Raw genomic sequence first — 25,262 nt, 5'->3', positions numbered from 1 at the left:
AAAGACAAAATATAAGAATTATCAGTGTAATTTATCCTAAATCATAAAATTAATTAATATTTTTTAATGATATTTAAAATTTATTTTAATTAATAATTCATATAATTTTATCATTATATAAAAAAATAATTAAAAATTTTATTTTTCAATTGTTTTTATTAAATAAAATATTATGACAAAAGAATATTTATAACTTTTAAAATTACAAATAAAATTAATATTTTAAATAGTAAATTTTAAAAAATATATTTGTAATTTAATAATAATAAAAAAAAATTGAACTTCGGTGGGCCTAAATGGCCTTGTATTCCATTCCACTGCGAATTTTCTCCTCCGAAGCCAACGAATTAGGACTAGTCACATATTTTAACCAAGAAAAGCAAGGCAAAGCGCCAACGAAGCTTACCATTCCCAGTCCTCACCTCTCTCTGCGCAACCAGTAGTTGTTTCTTTCTTCTAGAACTCGGCACGCAGCCCTAAGTCTTACTTTTCCATACATATCTCACCTTCGCCCTCCACACGCCCTCTCTCTCTCCTTCTTCTCTAGCAGATCAATCCATTGACAACCGTTTCAAGCTCCATTACTCCGTTGTTTGCATTCAATCCTTATCTTCAAGCCTTTGAATGCGTGACAATCGTCATGTATATAACCACCTATTCCTCAGCTGCGCTTCGCAGAGCGTCACGGACTCGACCTTCTTCTTTCTCCTCATCTTTCTCTTCTCTCTCTAAACCCGTCTATTCTTCCTCTTCTTCGCCTGTTCTGTCCTCTCCTTCTATTTCCAATCAGTGCCGATCTTTCAGCTTCTCCTCCGCGTTTCGCAACCTCCGCTGCTCTGTTCCGCGGTGGAGTCACGGCGTCGATTGGAACTCCCCCGCCAGTCTTACTGCTCAGATCAGGACTGCTTCTCCTCTTATCGGTCGCTTCGAGCGCAAGATCGCCACCATGGGTATTTTTTTGGTGATTTTGATACGATTTATTCTTGGATTGTTCTGTTTGTGATTCTGTTTTCTGATGTGGTTTCGATTGATCTGGTTGTTGAACAAATGGAAATCAAATGCTATTTTTTTTTTAATGGGGATCGCTAGAGCTTAGATGTTAGTTTTCGCGGGTGTTGCGATTGATGGAAAATATATTATTAATATTTGAATTTTTGGCACATGATGTAGGCTGGATTGGGGGTTTTGTTGAGTGAAGAAAAGAAATTGAGAGAAAATAAAATCTCTCATCACTTGTTGAATGATTAAAGAGATGAGAGAACTATTGAGAAAATGATGAGAAAGAGCAATATTTTAAAACTTAAGTTTTATTGACACCAAAATTGCTCTTTATAATTTTTTTTACAATTATTCTAATACAAAATAAATAAAATTTTATGACATGTGTCCTTTTTATTTATTATTTATTTATTATTCATATGTTGATAATCAGTGCATATGCCAAAGGTTTAATGTCTACTAACTGGTTGTTGTTGTTGCTGTTTTTTTTTTTTTGTTTTTTTTTTTTGTTTTTTTGTTTTTTTCGGTCACAAATCACAATCATTTATTTTCTTTTTTCAAACTCATTTATGTTATTTTTCACTTTGCTATCCAATCGGGGCCTAAATGGTGCATTGATAATTTTGTTATACAAGAGATGAATAGTTTTTTGATTTTTTTTGGTGGATTTGGATTATATAAGCCCAGTAGCAGTGATTTGGTTTTAAATATTTGTCAGAAACAAAGGAATACATTACTTAACGTGGACTAAAGTTTATCATAGTTTTGTGCTGAATTTTCATGTTTTTTCTTTTTCTAGTTGCTTCAAAGTTATTGTACTCAAAGATTTTGGATTTTGAATTAGGTTATAATGGTACTGGTGCAAACCATTTTAGGTGGTATTTGATCTCATTTTCCTGCTAACCATTGGTTTTTTTAGTTTTGGTTCGAATGAGTCACTTTTAGAAGTTGTGATCGGCTATATGAATGCAATTTTTATGTTTTTACTGTATGTGTTCAGCATCTGAGAATGCTTTCAAAGGAATTCTGACCAGTCTTCCCAAGGCAGGAGGTGGTGAGTTTGGAAAGTTCTATAGCCTACCAGCACTGAATGATCCAAGGATTGGTAAGTTTCTTAATATCTTTTTAAGGTTTTGATCAATATAATATTTTTGTTTGGTTCCTTTGCTGATATTCACTGCATGAATAATATAAGTTGCTCATAAAAGGGGGGAAAAAAAATGAAAAAAAGGAAAAGAAAGAAAGAATAAGTAAATCTATACTATACTATATATTAAGCAAAAGAGAGTTTTTAACCCCAAGTCTTGTGGGAGCCCCAATCTCCCAATCTAAATTTCCTGTTTTTTTGATTTAAAAAAAAAAAAAAACTCTTAGCATTTATTAACTTCTCCCAACCCCCAAGTCTTACCCTCGCGATAACATTTTAATGCATTAAGAACAAGCATAAAAGAAATTCTTTGAAATCCAACACATATGAATTTCTTGAAAAGTCCCAACACATATGATTATTATCCCTCATAATAACACTTTAATGCATTAAGAACAAGCATAAAAAAAATTTCTTGAAAAGTCAAAAACATATGACTATTATCAAAATATTAAACTTTAATATAATATAATAAAAAAAAGACATTTAATTCCTTGAAAAGTCTAATACATATGATTATTGAAAAATGACTTGGACCCCCCAGTTGGGGGTGCTGGGGGTCGCCCATGATTGGGCAAAAAAAACAGTTTTTTTTTTTTTTTTTTTTAAGTTCCCGACCAATCCCAGGCTGACACGTGGCACTGGGGGGGGGGGTTCGGTGGGGGTCGTCCGTACTGGGGTCTGTAGCATTATTGATGATTATTATCAAAATATTAAACTTTAATATAATATAAAAAAGAAAAAAAAGAAGGCATTTAAAAAAAAAGAAAAAAGAAGACATTTAAAAATCGAAATTCATATATATAGATAATGGTAAACACAAAAATGCAAATCTCTCTCTTTTTTCTTTTTTTTTTTTCGTTTATCAAAATGGCCGTTGCTGTTAAAATATATTTTTTACTTTCCCCCTTGTCACCTAAATCAGCCAAAATCAAACATAAAATTTTTATTTGATAAAATAACCAATATATATATATATATCTATATCTATATTATATATTAAGCAAAAGAGGGTTTTTAACCCCCAAGGCCTGTGGGAGCTTCAATATCCCAATCTGAATTTTCTAAATTTTTTATTTTATATAAAAAAAAAACTTAGAATTTATTGATTTGGTCAAAATCCTCTGATCAGCATTTATTAACTTTTTTTAATCCACATGTCTTTCCACATACCTGCATTTATTGATCTGGTCAAAATCCCCTGATCAGCATTTAAAATCTCCTTATATAAATGATTATAGATACAATCCGGGTATAGTTACTGTAGTACCCTTTTCAACTTTTTCCACACATTATGGTTAGTGATAGGATTGTTAAATTATTTTTATAAAAAATCTTAAAAAACATAATTTATATATAGTGATAAGTTGTTAAATTATTTTTATAAAAAATCTTAAAAAACATAATTTATATATTAAAAAAATTCTAAAGCAAATATAAATATCTATAGTTATCCCGTGCATAGCACAGGTGATAGGTTAGTTACCTTTTATTCTAAAGTCAGTTGCCAACTTGCCATGTTGCATAAGATTTTATTTTTATTTGAAATGATTTTTTCTTTCCCTGTTTCATTGTAGTTTTATGTATAATTTTGAGCCATTTTTGGTATTGTTTCTGGATTCCCAACTAAAATTGATTATATTTATATAATAAGTCATAAGATTTATATAGAGCAATGAAATCTTTAATTAAATATACTTTTTAAGACACTTTCTCACAGTGTCTGGGTTATGAGGTCTTCTTTTTGTTGCACAAATGACTTACCAAACAATTGATTGTTGCCCCTGTATCCATAACAGATAAGCTGCCGTACTCTATTAGGATCCTTCTCGAATCAGCAATTCGTAATTGTGACAACTTCCAAGTTACCAAGGATGATGTTGAGAAGATAATCGATTGGGAAAACACTTCTCCAAAGCAAGTAGAAATTCCCTTCAAGCCTGCTCGTGTTCTCCTTCAGGTATTGGTCAACGATATCCCACATTGGCACATAGTGTTATCAGACATGTATTCTGGTTCTAAACTAAAGCTTCTGTTCTGTGTCAGGATTTTACTGGTGTTCCAGCTGTGGTCGACCTTGCTTGTATGCGTGATGCCATGAACAAGCTTGGCAGTGATTCTAACAAGATCAATCCTTTGGTGAGTGCCATTCTCATCAACTGCCTTTGTATTGTTCCCTAAGAATTAGTTATATTGAGTTCCTTCTGAAGATTTATCCCATGCACCCCCGCCCTTCTAATCCCAGGAGTGGTCTAGTACTACCAGTGTGGGTCAGGAACATACCGAATTGAGATCAGTAACTTGTAGGTCATGTTTTTACTGAATCCTTTTCTCTACTGCATCATGTGAGATAACAAGCACTGAACAATTTTTTGGTGATTACATTATTATTTGTGTAATATAATATGGTTGAAGTTGAACATTTTCTTTCCAGGTCACAATTTCTGTGGGAACCCTAGAAAACTCCATAAAACATAACCTTATTAGAATGATTTAGTGTCATACATACATCATTCATTTCAAGCTGCATTCCAAACTATCATGATCTGTCTCATTGGCATTTGTATTGAGCTATTAATTACCTTTTTTGTTCTTCCAATGATCTGTTTGTGTATATCCTGCATGCAGGTTCCTGTTGATCTTGTCATTGATCATTCAGTTCAAGTTGACGTCACTAGATCAGAAAATGCAGTTCAGGCAAATATGGAGCTTGAACTCCAAAGGAACAAGGAGAGATTTGCTTTTCTGAAATGGGGGTCGAGTGCTTTTCACAACATGCTTGTTGTTCCTCCAGGTTCTGGTATTGTTCATCAGGTATGGGAGTTAACATAGCTGCTTTGGCAAATTATAGTGTTTCAATATATTGAATTGCTTATCTATCTTTTTCTTCTTTTTTTGTTTTTGTTTTTCATGCAATTTTCTTTAAACACTTCCAGCTTTCCTTTTCAGGCTTTGTTTTTTTTTAAAAAAAGAAAACTTTTAAATTTTAATTCTTGTACAAAGTGAAGCAAGCTTTGATAATTTCAGTTGGCTTACTCTTTTAAGTTTTTCCTTTTCAGGCTTAGTTAATTTTTAGAGTGAAGTGAGTTTGTTAATTTGTTAAATTTTCTTGTATATAATATGATGTTACTAAGTAGATTGTCATGATGAACATTCAGGTTAATCTTGAATATCTTGGAAGGGTTGTTTTTAACTCTGATGGCATGCTCTATCCCGATAGTGTGGTTGGAACTGATTCCCACACTACTATGATAGATGGGTTAGGAGTTGCTGGTTGGGGAGTTGGAGGTATTGAAGCAGAGGCAGTGATGCTTGGTCAGGTAAATAATGCACTTGATGTGATGAAACTACAGGAAGGTTTTTCCCAGACCTATGATTGAATGTTGTATTTGTTTTGTTCTCTGAAAAGCATTATTTCATCATAACTACTTCGTTTATGGTGATTGTGCCTGTTTTGTTAGTACACTCATTTTCTTGCTTGTATGCTATTGAAGCGCCGGATGAGGCATCACCCCATCACCCCATGACATATGCTTATTATGGTCAATATTGCAGCTTCTGGATGCAGAAGCTTTAAGTTGTATTGTCCTGCATTCTGTATTGCATATAACGGAACTTAATTATCATATTCTCTACTTTAGTATTATTTCTTGGCCATGCCTCTTCCAATGGGATTGGGCCAGGGAATTTTTTTAAGCCTGGCTGGGGGTTCAGTATGGGGGACCTACTGTGATGCAAAGTTTTTAAAGGCGAATGTGCGAGATGTTTTACCCCTCATGAGGCGAGGCGTAAGCCTTAAGACATTGAGGCGTAAGCATTTTGAATTTTAAATTTTAATATTTAGTGAATAAATTAAATATTTTAACATAGTAAAAATAAATAAATATATAAAGGTGTAAATACTTTTCTCCTTAAGGTATTGAATATTTCATTGCAAAAAATGAAGTTTTCTTTCATTGAAAGTGAAATTAATATCCTTAGGTCTCATTTGGGAACCCTCCATTTTAGTCAAAAAGCCAAAAAGTTACTAAATTAGCCAAAAAGCCAACAACCCATACAAAAAAGTCAGAGATTCTCTTTTCTCTCTACTTTTTGCACATCTTTTCGTTAAAAGTCAAAAAGTCATCCCAAACATACTAGTTTTTTTTAGCTCATATTTTAGCCAAATAGCCAAAAAATTACTAAATTAGCCTGTTCCCAAACGAGGCCTAGTTTTAGTGATTGAGCTTCTCACTTGAGAATTAATTGTATTTTTTCTTGATTGGTCATTTACTTAATTTTTCTTTTACAATTTGCAAAATGGTGGTTTTTTTATTTTTATTTTTTGCTTTTTTATGTTTAAACAATTTGCTAGACTAAGTTTAACAAAAGCCTAAGGCGACCTCTTCATATGCATACTTCTCATATGCTTATGCGCAAAAGGTGTATAAGACGCACTCATGGCACATGTCTCAAGGTGTTACGCGCTAGCCTTTGGGGAGTAAAGCCTAAAAATCAAAGCTTTGTTGCACCTGAGCCTCGAGGCGAGGCGAGCATTGAGGCGAGCCTCAGTAAAGCCTTTTAAAACTTTGCTGGGATGTTATTTCTATATTAAGCTCGTTTCTTCTACATTTGTGCACCTTTGCATGTACTTTTCTTGTATATACATATTACACGTTTAAATAAGAATTATTTAATCACATGATTAACTATAGTCCCGTTTGGTAGAGTTGTGGAAAAGTGATTATAGATTATAGCTTAACAGATTATAATTTATAGCTGTGAATATAAGCTGTTAACCTGTTTGGTGTAGCTGTGGGAGTATGAATTTAAGCAAGAGAGTAGTGTTTGGTTGATAAGCTGGAAAATAATTTTTTGCTGTGTAATTGTCATTTTTGCTCTTATATGATATAAAAATGATTATTTTGTCATTTTTTCAGTAAAAGTTAATATAATTAGTATTACATAAATTATTATTTTCATTTTTTCATTATAAATTGATTAGTATAAAATTATTTCATTTTTTCATTATAAATTAATTAATGTCAATTAATGGCTTATTTTTATTTTTTCATTATAAATCAATTAGTATAAAATTGTTTTATTATAAATTGATTAGTGTCAATTAATGGCTTATTTTCATTTTTTCGTTATAGATTATTATTTCCATTCTTTCATTATAAATCAATTAGTATAAAATTATTTTATTTTTTCATTATAAATTAATTTGTGTCAATTAATGGCTTATTTTCATTTTTTCATTATAGATTATTATAAATTAATGGCTTAATAAATTAATTTGTGTCAATTTGTGTCTCACACACGCGCACACACCCAAAAAAAAAAAAAAAAAAAAACTGAAATCCCTAGCTTTGATAGGCACAGCGGCGGCGACGAACCGGCGCTAGGGTTTGAGATAGCCTCGCATGGCTGATTGCGATGGGGGATGGGGGACGACGACGGAGGCACACAGAGAGAGAGAGAGAGAGAGCAACAACAACGTAAATTGCGACGACGGCGTTGGTTTAGATCGCGATGGTGACGAACCAACGCCGGAGAGAGAGAGAGAGAGAGAGAGAGAGAGAGAGAGCGCCGAACCAAGGCTTCGTGATGAACCAACTCCGGAGAGAGGGAGACAGAGAGAGAACATCGCGACAAACCAAGGCTTCGCGATGAACCAACATCGAAGAGAGAGAGACAGAGAGAGAACAGCGCGACAAACCAACGCCGGAGAGAGAGAGAGGGAGAGATAGAGAGAGAATAGCTTGAAATCTTAGCCAGAAATAGTTGCCGGAAATCGCCTCTCAGGCCACCGGAAATCGCCTCTCACGCTTTCTCTTTCTCTGTGTGGACGTGAACAGTGTTTCATTGTCAAGTTTATATAGTGGTATTTTGGTTATTTTTGAATTTTTGAAGGGGCATTTAAGTCATTTCGCCCTTCCACAACGAGCTGCACGCATAAGCTAAAAGAAAAAGCACCTCTGAGGCAGCTTACAACTTTTAGCTCAAAATCAATTAATTTAAGTTATAATCTATCTCTCATAAGCTCAACCAAACACTCCAAAATGACTTATTTTAAGCCAAAAGCTGATTTGAGCTGCGTATAAGCTGTGCCAAACAGGCACTATATCTGGATTAGATGTAGGTTGGGGTGGTATATTCTGAAACCTGAAATGTGTGTTAATGTTAATATGATGCTATGCTGCCTTTTAATCTTGTCAAAGTCAGGCTTTTCCTTCATCCTCTCCCTTCTTCCAAGTTTTTGAAATCCACCCATTGCCATTCACAATCCTGAAAGGAACACATTTGAGCCTTTTGTTTTCATCAGATGCTTTTTAGTTTTTTTGCTATGGCCTCCCTCATACTTTAATAAAATAATGTAATGTAGGGACTCTGTGAGCCCATTTAACTGTTTAGACTAACTTCTAATTGCACGAGGTTCTTTGAACCTATGAGTCATGCAGCTTTTATACTGCTTTTGAAAATTAGTGCATTTAAGAGTTCTGCATTTTGGTTTTCTAATGCTATATTTTTCACAATGACAGCCAATGAGTATGGTGTTACCTGGTGTGGTTGGATTCAAGTTGTCTGGAAAATTAAACGATGGTGTCACAGCTACTGATTTGGTTTTAACTGTGACCCAAATGCTAAGGAAGCATGGTGTAGTTGGCAAATTTGTTGAGTTCTATGGTAATAAAAATTTAAGCCTTAGTAATTTTCAACTGCCATGATTTTGTCCACAACAGGTCCTAACTCACTAATATGTCCTTCATGTAGGAGAAGGCGTGGGTAAAATATCATTAGCTGACAGGGCCACTATTGCCAATATGTCTCCAGAGTATGGTGCAACAATGGGGTTCTTTCCTGTTGACAAGGTTACTTTGCAATATCTGAAATTGACTGGAAGAAGTGATGAAACTGTAAGTATTTTCAACCTTCATGCGTGTGCATAAATCTAATGATCATGATGTTTGATGTATGTCTCATCTTATTGCTTTTATTTAAATTTTCACGAGGTTGTACTTATTTGTGTTAAAATTCAGGTGGCAATGATTGAAGCATATTTGCGTGCAAATAACATGTTTGTTGACTATAATGAGGTAAGACTTTCTGTCTTTCTCTTCTCATAATTTACTCCTTTAAGTTCCATTTGGGATATAACTATTTGCCCCTAATTTCAGCCTCAACAACAAAGAGCTTACTCATCCTATATAGAGCTAGACCTTGCCAATGTTGAACCCTGTGTTTCTGGTCCAAAAAGGTGCGTGCTTAATGCTTCATCACACTCTCACTTATTGGCGGTGACAAATTTTGTTTAGTGTAGATCTAACTGTACTTGCTTTTATTGCCAGACCTCATGATCGGGTTCCTTTGAAAGAAATGAAGGCTGATTGGCACTCTTGTCTAGATAACAAAGTTGGATTCAAGGTGACTTTTTGAACCTAAAGAGATGTTGACTTCTTATCATATTGTTGCCTGATTAACCTACTTGTTTTTTTATGTCCGAGCAGTGCTGTTTTGAATTATTTTAGCAAGTTAGATTTTTCTTTTCTTCAAAATTTTTAATGCAAATATTTTCTTACCTTAACAACCTTGAATCAAAGGTTTCATTAATTGTATGTAAGACATTTAGTGATGATAGTATGCTAAAATATCATTCATTAACAAGGAAATATCAGATAACTTTAGGCTTGTAAAGTTGAATTTGTATATTGGTTGTGTTGCCAGCCGTGTCTAATGATAAATCCTGAAGATGAGTGTTCTTAATGTCAATTATGATATAGGGCTTTGCTGTACCAAAAGAGGCTCAAGACAAGGTGGCAAAATTTTCGTTCCATGGACAGCCTGCAGAGCTTAAGCATGGTAGTGTTGTGATTGCTGCTATCACCAGCTGCACAAATACATCAAACCCTAGTGTCATGCTTGGGGCTGGCCTTGTTGCGAAAAAGGCTTGTGAACTGGGTTTGCAGGTTAGCTATGGCCTAACGACTTATGTCGTAGGATCTGGTGTTTATTTTTTTATTTATTCCCCTATTTCTTTTCATGCTCAATTCTGATTGGATTTACCTCTTCTGTGAAATGATATTATTGGGCTTTGATATTTGCTTCTCACATTTGCTTAAATGATAATTTGCCAGGTCAAGCCTTGGGTGAAAACAAGCCTTGCCCCTGGTTCTGGCGTTGTTACAAAATATTTACTTAAAAGGTGTTGCTTGTTAATTTTTTACAGATTAAGTTGTATTATTTTTTTTAAATTTAATTTGATGTTCTGTTTGCCAATGAGATAAAAAGAAATTATGATTTTGTTTTTGCCTGATGCAGTGGGCTGCAGAAATATTTCAATGAGCAGGGCTTCCATATTGTTGGATATGGCTGCACAACTTGTATTGGAAATTCTGGGGACTTGGATGAATCAGTTGCTTCAGCAATATCAGAAAATGGTAGTGTTGCATTTTAGTACTTTGAGTTTGTAAATAAAATTGAGCATTCTCACTGCCGGCTTCTCACTTATTGCAGGATTATCATATTGACTGGCAAATGCCCATCTAATTTATGTGTGGTCTTCTTTCACAGACATTGTTGCAGCTGCGGTTCTTTCTGGGAACCGGAATTTTGAGGGTCGTGTTCATGCCCTGACAAGAGCTAACTATCTTGCTTCACCTCCTTTGGTGGTTGCTTATGCCCTTGCTGGCACTGTAAGTAACTAAAACAAAATATTCCAAGTTTTTGTGTTTCTTTGTTGCATGTTTTGAGAAATCTATTGCAAGTGGGAATAGGTGAAAGTAGTCAAAGCTGAAGAATTCTCTATTCTACACAATTTAAATAGATTCTGAGGATGGATGCTTGTCACTGTGGGAATTCACCCACATTCACCAAGCATTACCATCAACTTGAGATGGATGTTCTCACAGTTTTTCCTAGTCTTTACACCTATAGGCTTCGCAGCCTATAATTGCCTTCAAGTTGTCTGATATTGTAATCTTAGGGTGTAAAGCATATTAAATACCATTACTAAGTCCAGTTCCATACGAAAGAATCTTTGTGCCTCACCACAATGCTATATTCATACTTCATCTATCCTCTCAACAAGACCCACTTTCCTGTGGGAGAAGATCCTCTTCTATCTGGTCCATCTTCATTATATGTGCATACCTTCTAGCTATGGTTAACTAGCTATAAAATACTACTGTGGAAGCCCATTTTGTAACATTATCAAAATTTTAAATTGGGTAAGTTTGCTAGATATTTGGCTTTCATTGGTGTCCCAGTTTGCACTTGTAGCCACAGCCACATGTAAGGAGCCATATAGAGCTTGTCTTGGACATTACCAATCAATTCATCCAACAGTGTCAATTTTGCAGGAGACAACATGCACTTGACAATGCAATATGACCAAGAGACACTATCAATAGGCAACATTAGCTTAAGGAAGAAACATTCTATAATGCTTAAGGAGGCATAATTTGGAAGTACAAGGAATTAGAAAATGCAATCTGTGTCCGATGTGCAGGAATGATAGCTGATTGCATGATCAATGTATTTAATGTGTTCAATGTTCTCCTCAATATAACTGAAGCTACTATATCCAGTGGTTTGTGTACAGTTCTTGACAAGAAGTACTTAAATGTGGCGTCCTGGGGTTGGTCAGCTCATATAATAACTTCTCCAAAAACAGATGGAAGTGCTGTCCACTTTTTCCTACTTGTTTGTATTGGACTTGGTTAATATAATTTATTTGGTCAAATTAACCTGCCTTTCTCTTTATTGCGCGGATGTGGAGGTTAAATTGTATAATTTTATGGACACCCGTTGGGCATTTCTTACTTTGTCATGTGATAACCCTTCATGGTGCCGGTTTTGACTCTTTGCCTAAGCTTATGATGGTATAATTTTTTTCTTAATAGGTTGACATTGACTTTGATAAGGAGCCTATTGGAGTTGGGAAGGATGGCAAGAATGTCTATTTCAGGGATATCTGGCCTTCTACAGAAGAAATTGCAGAGGTACATAGCAATGAGCTTGTAGATGTTTGAGCTAAGTTATGTTATTATAAACTAACTTGGGCTGGAATGCTGTGTAGGTTGTTCAAACCAGTGTGTTGCCTGATATGTTCAAGAGTACATATGAGGCTATCACTACGGGAAATCCCATGTGGAATCAGCTATCAATTCCAGAATCCAAACTGTACTCATGGGACCCTAATTCTACCTACATTCATGAGCCACCATATTTCAAGAACATGACTATGGATCCTCCAGGGCCAAGTGGAGTGAAGGATGCGTACTGCATACTGAATTTTGGTGATAGTATTACAACAGATCACATTTCCCCGGCAGGAAGCATTCACAAGGATAGTCCTGCCGCCAAGTTCCTCCTTGAGCGTGGGGTGGAACGCAAGGACTTCAATTCTTATGGTAGCCGTCGGGGTAATGATGAAGTGATGGCAAGAGGAACTTTTGCAAATATCCGTATTGTTAACAAGCTATTAAATGGGGAGGTTGGCCCAAAGACAATTCATATTCCTACAGGGGAGAAACTTTATGTCTTTGATGCAGCAACGGTGAGTTTCATAATTCAACATCTTATTATTATATATATTTTTGCACTTATGTTCTTATCTTGCCTATTCATCCTGTGTCCTATGCCTGGGGTGATTTACTAGTTCTCTTTAATAAGATTGAACTCTTACTACTATTTTAAGCCAGGCAAATGAACATTTGTCAGCAACGTTGTGTAAAACAACAGAATTCGTTGATGGAAGCTGAAAGATTTGAGACGTTGTCATAATACGAGCCCTCTTTACATCTATAGTATTTTGTCAATTTTGCTCAATCAATCTGATTACATGCTTTGTCAATGTGAACCGGAAGCATTATTATTTTCATCATAGGAGTTTGTAGCTGTTTGTTTCTTAACCTCCCTTAGTGTGACATTTTCATTATATGAACATCAAACTCATTTTATGTAATTTTAATTTAGTGAGTTGGAAGTACTTTCCTGTAAACTACTGACTTGTAAGAATGATTGACTCATAACATGTCACTAACTGCAGACAGTCACAATGCCCTTCCAGAATTTACTAGTCATTACTAATTTTTGGGTTCTATCATTTCCCCTCCCCTTCTTCAGAGGTACAAAGCTGCCGGACAGGATACTATTGTCTTGGCTGGAGCAGAGTACGGAAGTGGGAGCTCGCGCGACTGGGCTGCTAAAGGTCCAATGTTGCTGGTGAGTCTTTGTATATGGGAATTCACTAGTTCTCACATCCTCTTCTATTTGGGCTTTATCTTGTTTTGTCTTCTGTCCTTTTTGGTAAACTATTGGCATGTAACAGGGAGTCAAGGCAGTGATTGCAAAAAGTTTTGAGAGGATCCACCGCAGTAATTTGGTAGGAATGGGAATTATTCCACTCTGTTTCAAGGCTGGGGAGGATGCAGACTCACTTGGATTGACAGGTCACGAGCGGTATACCATTGACCTCGCAAGCAAAATTAGTGAGATTAAGCCTGGTCAAGATGTTACTGTCAAGACTGACACCGGAAAATCTTTTACCTGCACTGCTCGCTTTGATACTGAGGTACTTCTCTTTTTTAAAGTTCTGTTTTCATGCTGTGGAATGGTAGTGTGGCATGTGATTCTTATTAGAAAAACATAAAAAAGAGAATCTGTGATAGGATTTGTTCATCGCATGTTTGGAAAGCAAGAATATTGATGTGTTGCATAGAATCAAGTTGTCTTCTGACGACTGTCGATTTTGATGGAAATCATTGTCTAGAATACATATTAATGTAATCAACGTATTTGGGCAATACCAGTTTGATGACAAAAAAAAAAAAAAAAAAAAAAAAAACGAAAATATTTTTCTACAGTTGTTTTAAAAGTTTCACACTTTCATAAACTATGATGTATTGCAGTTGAGTTTTTCATTGCTGTAAATTTCTTGAACCACACACTAGTTTTTGTATTCCCTGAAGCAATACATGAAATAAAGTATTATAAATGAAATATATATATATATATATATATATATATATGAATTAAGTACTAGACAATACTGTCAACATTCCACCTGTGCGTGTTGGTTTTTTCTTTTTTCTTGGGTCTATTGGGAAGTTGTTTTTGCAAGCATAAGCTCTGAATTAATACTGGACTACCCTTTAATTGCATTTACAGGTGGAGTTGGCTTATTTCAACCATGGAGGCATACTTCCTTACGTTATTCGGCAACTTGCTAAGCAGTAATTGATTGATTTTGAGTCAGCAGCCATGCTCTCCTCCCGTTGAGCTCTTTCAATTCCAACACGCGAGAAGGGAATAAAGTTTCTTAGATTCAAATTTCTTCCAGGTAAAAGGCAAGTTAGCTTGCCAACAAAAGGAAGAACAATTTTTTAATAATATGTCTTCCCTATGTACTATAAGAGGCTCTTCTACTTTGCTCTAGTGTTTTTGGCTTGTATTTTGGCTTTCTTTTTGGTCATATCCTTCACTACTACTAAGCTACGTATCATACTGATGAATACCAGTGAAGATGTTAATTTACCCTTAAGAAGATTTGTTCTCTCCTATGAGGTCTGGCTTATACTCTCTGACATAGGTTTATTAATTGTGATTTTAACTTTGTTGCCCATATGCCTTTGATACGTGTTGCTTTGTGAGGCAGACATCCATGTAACCTTTGTCCTATTTAATTTGAGGAAAAATTACTAATATTAAAAAAAAAAAAAAAATTCACAATTTAGAGTTTTATAGTTGTACCAATAATAATATAATAAATTATGTGTCCATTTACAAATTTAATCATGTAAAATTCAATTCAATTATTATGGATGAATTGTAAGATATAAATTATAAAGCATTTCAATGAGAAAACACCAACGAAATAAATTTGATGGGTTAATTGTACTTAGCTTAATCTAACTGAAGTTTCTCCGATTTCAATGGTGACAATCAACCTTTCACATTTTAAGTGGAGGCCAAGTTTGGGATATTTAAAAAAAATCAAAAAGTTACTTAAAAAGTTAATACTATTCATCAAAAGTCAATAATTACGGTTGCACAACTCTCAATCTTAATTTTTTTCTACAAATTAATTTTTATAATTTTTTATTATACATTTTTTCATAAAAAGTCGAAAAGTTAATCTAAATATTCATATTTTTTCCTCAATTTTTTAGTTTAAAAAGACAAAAAGTGCACTTATTTACGACACTCCAAATAACTCTTAAGTTATAATTTTACTATTTCATTCATCTACATTTTAAGTTAAGTTCTAATTTCACTATTTCATTCATCTATCATTAATACGGTTAACAAAAATTAAAGGTGTATGAATCAAAGTGAGAGTTAGTAAAAGTGTGAGGATCAAAGTAAAATTTTGAAAAAAAAATGTAGAGGTGCTAATGAGATAAAAAAAAAAAAGTCACGGTTAACTCGCATGATAATTTTAGTAAACCCTATTAAGCCTTGCTTGGGAAAGACTAAAATGACTAAAAAAGTATAAAAAAATAAAATAGGCTAATCTAATAAATAAAGATAAAATGTCACATTTAATTATAATTATTTTTTTCCCTCATAAGTATCACATTCAAACTGAAAAGTTAATAGTTTTTTTTTAAGCGAGGTTAAGTTAGGTTAAATTAGTTAAAAAGTTAGGTTGAATTAATAAAAAAAAAACAAAAAGTTAAGTTAAATTAACTCTTTCCAAATGAAGGCTAACATTAACATTACAACTTGACAGTGTTAAGAATTAATTGTTATAATTAAAAGTGAACGGACCAAGTAGAATTATCATGAAAGCGCACAATGCAAAATATAGTAACCCAATTTTTAATTAGAAAAGGGACATTGGCACACCATTTATTTATTTTTGGTAAGAATGCTACATAAAAGTAGAGTTTTCCTTGATGAAATTATCTCACATATGTTGGCCAATTTTGTCAACCGGGTTAAAAATCAATTTTTTGGATTTTTAACTTTTTGAGTCATCATCTTTTTATTTTTTTTTGCACATTTTTATATTCAAAAAAAAAAAAATTGACTTTTGAAAAAGGGAAAAACTATTTTGGGTAATTGGAATAGTGCTTTACATCATGTTATTTTTTTAAGAACAATATCACAAATCCACTCTTATCAATTTAGAATTTACTTAAAAGAAGAAAGCAATGATTCTGATTCATTTTATATGTGGATTCTACACTTTATTAATTCAATTTTTACCACACAAACACATTCGGGGTAAATTTGGGACCTGTAAGGGTGGATTCTTAGCATGTTTCTATTTTTTATGAATACCCTTAAGATACTTGTAAAGAAATTTAAAATCTGTACAAATAATCCATGAAAATATGTGTAACAAATAATACACAATCAATTCAAGCATTATTTACCAATGTCGTTAGACACTTGTTAACTAATAAATCTCTAAGAAAATATGATCGTCATAAACAGGGCTGACTCTGTATTTTTCGGGGCCCAAAGCAAATTTCTAATACGATACCTTTTATACATACATACATGCATACATACATACATACATATATATATATATACATATATCCCAAAGCAGAACTCTAATATGAATCGATTTTTAAATCATTTTTTGACAGAATCCGACTAGTTGGTAATTCAAATTTTATTTCTTTTTTAGACTTTCACATTTTTAATTGTAAAATTACTAATCAAGTTTGTTTTATCCAATTTATCAATCAAACTCATTCAATTACTTCACTGAATGTATGATTTAATCAATTTTAAATTTGAAACCTTTTTTTCCCCTAAACAATTGTATGTAATAACTATAATTAATACAAAAGTGTCTAAGACGCCATTTTTTTCCCACCCCTTTTGACTCACTCTCTCTCTCATCGGTTGGATTTTATTTTATTTTATTTTTTTTCCCCTTGTTCTCCAATCACCACTCGCCACGTGTGTGTGTGAGGTGGTAGGGTAGTGATTGGAGGTTCCATTTTGTTGGTCCACATTTCCGTTTTAGTCTATCCTAAAATGTTTGTCCCCATTCCAGGTTGAGATACTAAATTTTGTTAGATTTCCAAAATTACCCCTTATAACTCATTATAAACACATTTCAAAATTCAAATAAAAGGGCAATAATGGAAAAAATATTTCAAAATTTGAATTAAAATGTAATGATTACAGGTCTCCTTAATAAGTTAGATTTTTTATAATGGACAAACAAATTGAGACACAAAGAGCACAATTTATACATTTGAAAAATAACCATCAATTAATTTGTAATTCATCATGTTAATAAGTTTTTTTTAAGGGCAAGCAAATGTAATAGTAATAATAATAACAAAACTTATTTAATATGTTTTCAAATTTTTTGAGCCTTTTTTTCAATCAATTTCCGAGAGTCCAAAACGGTACTTGTGCCCAAAGCTGGCACTGTTATTGAACACTCCAACAAAGTTTTCAGTTGCCTTGTAATTCTTGTGTCTCAACAAACTGAGATTATACTCTTGGAAATATAAAAGTCACTTTCTTATGCATATTTGTTCTAATTGTTTCATAAGAAGAATTGACAGAACCTCAATGAGTGTTGAAAATTAACCCAAATTTTAATTTTTGGTATTATTTGAATAGATTAACATATTTTTATATCGCAATTCTGTGAGTATTCTAAGTGATTAATAATACATGTCTTCAAAAAAAGGTGTTTATAGAGTAACTTTCATCATTTTCCTTCATTTATTTTAATGTGTGATTCTATAAAATTTTATAAAATTATTATTTTTTTCATGCTGATAAAAAAAAAAAAAGGTACTAAATTTTTTCTTATATTCTAACTGAACCGGATTGCTTGTCTATGCCGATAGCCCGTGCCTTGCATAGGCATTTCATACTAGTATATATATATATATTTCACTTCAGATTATTGTCTATACTTGGTGCTTGAATTTGTTCCTTGGGATCCTATGAGTACGAAGATTAACTCTGTAGTAAAATTGTAATCTCATACCAGATAAGATACTGTTTTTCCTATCGATATGGTATATATTGGAATTGGGATGTTTTTCAGATATCGTTTTATATTTTTTGGTACAAATATTATATATTTATTAAAATTATTGCCCAATACCAATACACTCTTATAAGTTATACAAGTAAATTTCCATGAAAAAGGGGCTAGAGCAGGCCGCCGACAAATAGGATAAGGAACCTAGCAGAGCCTTTTACAATTGGAAATGTAACGGTTGACAAAGAAATTATCGTCATACTTAAATTGAAATTGTCGACATATGTAGCCGTTGTGCAAGCTAATGCCATTTGGTGCCGAATAATGCTATATGTATCAATTGGTATATTAACTAGTGTATTAATTAATGATGTGACACAATTTAAGAGGTTCTTGGAATTTGTAATGTGATTAATGAGTGAGGTCAATAATACGTCATAACTAGTGTTGGTACACTAGTTAATATACTAATTGGTACATGTAGCACTACCGTTTGGTGCCACCAGAGTGGTATGGAATGTGGATGTTGGCATTTGTGTATGCGAATTCACAAAGTGGTTTGTTCAATCACTGATACTGAGAGACATTAGAATGATTCCTGATGTCCTACTTTCATCTCCAAATCATTCTCAAGTAAATACATTTAAAAATAAGCAAGCAATGCAAATATCTTATGAAGCTAACCCAACAAGTCTTTTTGTACTCACCTCCAGCCGACAGAGAGAGAAATTGATTCCATATCTATAGAAAAAAAAAGGATACAGTTCTTTGTTTTTTTGGGTTTAACAAGAATAACCTTTCATATTCAAATCAAATCACTTGATCCAAACGGAGCAATGGAAAGTATCTTTAAATATCACTACCTTTTTAGTTTTGTTTAAGTTTGCATCTACTAGTGGGATCACCATACAATTGTTTATACATTTGATATAATCATAAAACTTGATCCCTAAGAACTTAGTTCAAAACAACTAAATCGCTTTTCTAAACTTTCTTGCTAACAATTGTTTCTAAATTTTGTTCACTTTTTTCCCCTCTCCTGCACAATTCTCTTTTCAAATCTTTGATTCAAACAAAATTTAGACATACAACCCAACTAACTGTTTCTAAAGTTGTAAAGCCAAATTAAAAATGTTGTGGAATCCACTGCTTAATTGAAAGTGAAATTGGTTGTACTCTTATATTCTAAATTCCAAGACATGAATTCTATGTCATAGCCTTCAAAACAACACTTCTATTTCCAAATTAAAGGTGTTTTATATATATGTTACATAATTTTGTGAGATTGCCAAGAAATTTACCATGATATAGAATAGATACAATAACAAAAGACAAGCATCCAATCAATCTTAAAATTAGTACCAATTTCAAACAAATACCATCATGGTGCCCAAACTAGCTTCACCCATTAAAGTCAAAACTTGTTTACAAATGAGAGAGAGACCATAACAAGACAAGTCAGTAAAATACATAATCTAAAGATCCAAGTTTAAAACTAAAGCAAAATGAAATCAAAATGCACATTTTTTTTCTTTTAAAAAAAAGGTCGCACTTCTTAAAACATCATTTTGCTTCAACTTTAAACTTAACTGTTAGTTAGAAAGATCATTGCAGAAGATCCTAATCCGGGCATTAATGGTCTTCTGGGATGCTCTCCAGAGCAGGCCTCCAACTGCCATTTGTGCCTTCATCGTCACTCGATCGGATTTGAGAAATCTTTCTGCTTTTCAGCTTCATTGCACTCAACATTTGCTCCACAGAAGAGTATTTAGACTTGGTATTCAAAATCTGAATCAACTCTCTTTGTGTCACCACAACTCTAATCCTCACTGCCCCACCTTTTGAACACCCTTGTCTCTCTTCGCCATTACCATCTTCTTCTTCTTCTTCTTCTTCTTCTTCTTCATGTAGTTTGAACCTCACACTCTTCTTCTTTCCACCATCAACATGCCTCACAGACCTTTCAATTGCTCTTTCTTCTCTTGGTTGCTCATCTTTCTCATCTTGTCCTAAAATCTTGTTACTTGTCACGCAATTTCCCATTATAGAGATGGAAAGAAACAAAGGAGGGGGAGAGAGAGAGAGAGGGAGAGAGAGATGAAATATAAAGAGGGAGGGGTGGTGGTTTGGGGTGCCTTGAGTTGTGTTTTTTAACACTGCTATTGGGGCCCGATATCGGTCCAAAACTGATTAAGGTGGCAGTCATGTATTGGCCGATGATGGGCCCCACTATAATCAATCTCCAACAATGTCGCGACACATCAGTCACTTTCGACTTCAAATTTGGATTACCAAAAAAAAAAATACAAAGGGTGGTGTGGTGGGGAGAGCACATGAGCGGCCGGTAATTACGCCGGAAAATGGGACGGAGGAAATGGGAGATACATTTGCTTTGAGACCCAAAACCAATGCATCATTTTTTTAATTGGTATTCATATGAGCTTGTATTTTAGAAAGGGATTCTGACAAAATGCTTATGCTAATGAGCCTGGTCCACAACATATAATTTTATGCCTTGGGTAGTTGCAGATGATCAAAGCAATCTTCTATTCAATTTCTAGCTTTTCATTACTTAAATTGGCTGTATTTGAATTAAAAATGTGAGTAAGAATTTATAGAGAAAAATGAACCTTGTTATCTTTTTCTTCATAAATGATGCTTAAATTTATAATTTAAACAAAGCCTAAATAAATCAATATGTATGGCTAGACTTCTATTAGATAGGCTGTGATGGTGGTTGAAGTTACTTTAGAGTAGAAAGCAATTATTCATTGTCTAAACAATATCACAAATCAATTCAAGTCATTTATTTGTGTGAAACCAATGTCGTATGGGACATGGAATAATTTTTTCGGTAGATGGTGCAATCAATATTTTTGAAACTGATTTGTGTCCCACCTCACTTCACTGTTACAAACTATTTCATAACTTCATCTAATTTTCATCTCATTTTGTTAAGTTATAATAATCACTCATGCTAGTACTCAATTGGTGCATGTATCACAAATTACATCAATGGTCCTTAAATAACAGATTTTGTGCACTGTAATTCTTAATTTTGGTCAATTTGCTTCTTACAATAAAAATATATGAGTTTGAATGGTCCTAACTCTTATGCCGTCAAATTTGACTAACGTGGGTAAGAAATTTTGGGACTTTACAAAAAAAAAATAAAAAAGGGCTACAATTTTTTTTTTGGTTACGAGTAGGATTACATTTTTTAATATATCACTTATATTTTAGCCTCTAATAAGGTGAAAGAGAGAAAAAATGAGGAGTAAGGAGTGGGGTCAATTTCACATCATTAGAGATGGATTAGAGGTACTCAATTAGAACTCCCAAGCAGAGTCGGTTCTAACTTTTTCGGGACTCAAAGTGAACTTTCAACATGGGGCCTTTCACCCATATTTAAAAAAAAAAATTTATGTGTCTAATTTTTTTTGGTGGATATTTGATAGTACTCGTGAAAATGTTACCTCCTGTGTACATCTATTAAAATTTATTTAAATATATATTAAAATTTACAATAAGAAAATTGACCAAAATAATTTAAAACCGAAGTACCAAATAAAAATTAAACAAACTGTAACAAAAACCACTTAAACATCATTCTTCTCACATTTGTAGCTGTAAAATTACTAATTCTAGTTCGCATAATCCAAATTATAAACTAAATCATTTTCGATGGATAAAATTGCTAATTCATCTAATATAGTTGAGCAAATGTAAGATTTAATCAACTTTAATTTGAAAAGAGAAATTGTAAGTAGTATAGTTAATCGTATTCTATACATAATCTATATATTTAGAAAATAACCATTAAATAATTTCAAACAATGCACGTCATCAATAAGTTTTTTAGTTTCTTTCAGTTAAAAATAACTATCTATTAGTTTTAATAATTTACCACATCAATTATCTATTAATTTTAAATCATTATTGAATTTTATTGAGACCCTTTAAATTCTAGTGAGATTTTTTATTTTATTTTATAAACTAATATAATAGTTAACAAAATTTTGAGTTCGATTTTTTAAATCAATTTTTCAGGGCCCAAAGTGGCGCCCAAAGCCAGTCCTGCTCCCAAGCATTTTTTTTGGGATACTTACGTATAGGTCTTAATAAGTAAATTTATTGTCTAATAGATCTTATGAAAAAAAATTGTCATAAGAAAACGTCACTAATTATAAGTTTTAGTGACTATTTATAAAAATCATGACAAAAAAAAAGTCACTAATTGTCAATTTTTAGCGACATATATAAAAAATTGTTACAAAAAAATTATTTTAGCGACAATTTTACTAAGACTTATTTTCAATAGGACTTGATGATAATTAAGTCAAACTATTAGGGCCTATTGGTAGTTTATTTTTTATTTTTTATTTTTTATAATATATATTTTGTAGAGATTTCATGTTAAATTCAGAAAATACCCCCAATTCTCGTCAATCAATTTAACTAGGGCAGAGTAAAATTCGTAATCCGATCCAGTCCAGTTCAATTCAGTAGGTTTGGATTGGTTTTTTGAATATGTGGTTCGGTTCCGGATTAAAGAATTAAAAATTCGTAGTTCACGGATTGGTTCCGGATTGAACCCCACGATTCCGGATTGGAACCGATCCGGACTGTATACAAATAGTCTATATTTTTATTATACACCCTCCTCCATAGTATCTTCTCTTATTTTATATAAAACTTAAATCCAAACCTAAACTCGCATAGTATCTTCTTTTATTACTTTTGTTTGCTAGTTTTTAGCGTTAATTTGTAATGGTCTAAATACTTATGGTGGAACTAGTTTTCTTATGATTGTTTAAATTCTAGAACAATATGTCGCTATTATGAAAAGACATGTTTTTATTGTGAAACTAATATGGTGTTATATTTATATTTTTATGAAATTAAGTGTTATATATATATTTTTTGTTATTTAATTATGTAAATCCGTGGTCCTAAACCGATCCAATCCGTGTTTAAATGGATTGGTTTGGATTGGTTCCACGATTTAAACAGATTGGATTGGTTCTAATTTTTCAAGAACCGTAGATAATGGATTAGTCCTGATTTTACCCCAATACAATCTAATCTGGACCATACTCACCCCTAAATTTGCATAAGCATTAGGAACTATTTAATCACACATGATATTGGGTTAAAAAAAAAAGAAAAAAAAGAGAAAAAGAAAAGAAAAAACACACACGATATAGTTTGTATATTAAATTGATAAAATTAAAGGCTAAAGTACAATAAAAGACATACTTTGACCATTAGTATTAATAATCCATGCTAATTTGCATCCCCACATCTGGTTAAAAAATCAAAAGAGGTGATGAGCAAATATATATTTTTATAGTCTTGGACTCTAATAATAAAAAAATATAAGGTCAATTACATTGACTTCTCTTAATATTTGAAAAAAAAAAATATATATTTTAATGATTTTGACAAAACTGTATCGATCAACTTTCTTTTTAGTAAAGCTAATGAGATCGAAATTGATATAAATAGTGTTAAAACACAATTATAAATGAGGGAAAAAAAATACAATTTAGTATATTATTTTTTCATCTACATAACTAATGAATTTTAATGAAAAAAAGGAGTGAGGAATTATGTGATCAAGATTAAGAAATTAAGTTAGAGGAGGCACTTATTAATTACAAATTTTTATTTTTAAAAAAATATGATCAATATTAAGATAATAATAATTTTATGAGCTAAATTTAAATATAAGAAATTAAAAATCATTATTAATAGGAACAAACTAAAATTCTATAATAGTGTGTAATAGCTCGGTGCGCGATGGTGATGTAAGTTTTTAATTTTAGCACAAAAAATTCTAGATCAAAATTCATAATTTTAGAAAATAAAAACACATCATTTATAGCACAAATTATTATAAAATATATTTAATTTTTATTTGATAGAAAATATTAAAGAGATGATATTGCTTATAAATGATGTGTTTTGAATGGAAATTATTAAATAGTCTTAGAGTACCATATCGCGTTGCCTATATGTGATGCTCAAAGCATGAAAAATCACAAATTACATTAAGTAATTTGTCAACTATTTGAAAATAATGAGTTAATTGTATTCAACTCATAAGATTTCTCACCACACTATTGGTTTAGACTACTACATAAACAATACCACATAGTAGTCCCAAAGTATCTGTAGGGGGGTTCAAGGTTAGGAAGGTGATTAGAAAGGCAAAACTATGTTGATGATTCAATAATGGTGGAATGACTGGAGGATGAGCTGCAGTAACTGTCAGGGAGGTTGGAGAGTGAGCAGCCGGGTGAGGGTGGAGCAAATTGCTCAAGAAGAAGTGTATGGCAATGCACAAATGGGCAGCATCTCCCAAAAATCTCCAAAATTCCTCTGCTTGGACCTTGGGAAATGGGTCATATTTATAGATTTTTCCTTAGTACCAAGATGACATCAAGTGGCCAAACAGAGAGAAGACATGTGTCCCTAAGGATCACACAAATATTCTGTCTTGAGCCACCAGGCTGAAGGTGTCACATATCCCTCTGCATGTACCGTGTACTATCTGTTTTCCTTCGCGACTATCTTTTTGAACCTCAGCAGGTGTAGTTGCGACGGTAGTGTTTGGCACTGCAACTCCCTTTTGAGCCTCAGCAAGCACAATTGTGGTGGGAGTGTTTATCGCTGCACTTGCCTTTTCAGCCTGAATCTCAACAAGTGTACTTGCAGCGGTAAACCTTGCTGCTGTACTTGACTTCTCAGTTCAATTTGGCCAGTACATGCATTCTCAGGACTCTATTAGCTTGCTATCGGCTATGTTCGTGTTCACCTCGGTGAAACCTCTACCCTTACCCATCTAACCACAAACTCCCCAATTTCCTAAGGCGAAAGCCACAACCAAACCTACTATCAGCCATGCTGTGCCTTAGTACCAAGCCCAAGGGGGCTTTCTTGATCCTGCCTGCGCAACCAAGACAGATTCATAACCTGGGTAAATGGAAAGAGAGTCCCTTGCGCTCGGGCTGTCCTGCTCCCATCTTCGCGGGGTTGTCTCGGTATACTGGTATCTCTGGGCCTGCTATCAACTCCAACTAGTAAGCCGTGGGGCCTTCTATTAGTGCCAAGTTAGTGAACTTTGGGGCCTGCTATCAGCCTTAGGCTAGAAATGCC

The 25,262-nt window shown here is 33.2% G+C and overlaps 2 protein-coding genes across 2 annotated transcripts; one reads left to right on the top strand and one right to left on the bottom strand.

Moving 5' to 3' along the window:
* Window positions 1–321: 321 nt before the first annotated feature.
* On the top strand, window positions 322–14,752 carry LOC114263909 (aconitate hydratase, cytoplasmic). Its single transcript, XM_028204487.2, has 20 exons — window positions 322–950; window positions 2,000–2,104; window positions 3,946–4,106; window positions 4,193–4,285; window positions 4,775–4,960; window positions 5,305–5,466; window positions 8,671–8,815; window positions 8,903–9,045; window positions 9,169–9,225; window positions 9,307–9,386; window positions 9,478–9,553; window positions 9,910–10,095; window positions 10,264–10,331; window positions 10,448–10,566; window positions 10,700–10,821; window positions 12,031–12,129; window positions 12,207–12,686; window positions 13,256–13,354; window positions 13,461–13,703; window positions 14,300–14,752. Exons 1-20 carry the CDS (start codon window positions 641–643, stop codon window positions 14,366–14,368), a joined length of 3,003 nt encoding a protein of 1,000 aa, XP_028060288.1. The 5' UTR covers window positions 322–640; the 3' UTR covers window positions 14,369–14,752.
* A 4,981-nt stretch (window positions 14,753–19,733) lies between these two features.
* LOC114263921 (uncharacterized) lies at window positions 19,734–20,144 on the bottom strand. Its single transcript, XM_028204505.2, has one exon. It carries the CDS (start codon window positions 20,142–20,144, stop codon window positions 19,734–19,736), a length of 411 nt encoding a protein of 136 aa, XP_028060306.2.
* Between the last annotated feature and the right edge of the window lie 5,118 nt (window positions 20,145–25,262).

The sequence above is a fragment of the Camellia sinensis genome, chromosome 8 (assembly GCF_055761805.1).
Source record: "Camellia sinensis isolate YWXY chromosome 8, ASM5576180v1, whole genome shotgun sequence".
NCBI lineage: Eukaryota > Viridiplantae > Streptophyta > Magnoliopsida > Ericales > Theaceae > Camellia > Camellia sinensis.
The sequence above is the reverse complement of the archived record's forward strand: the minus strand, read 5'-3'. Positions and strand labels throughout refer to the sequence as shown.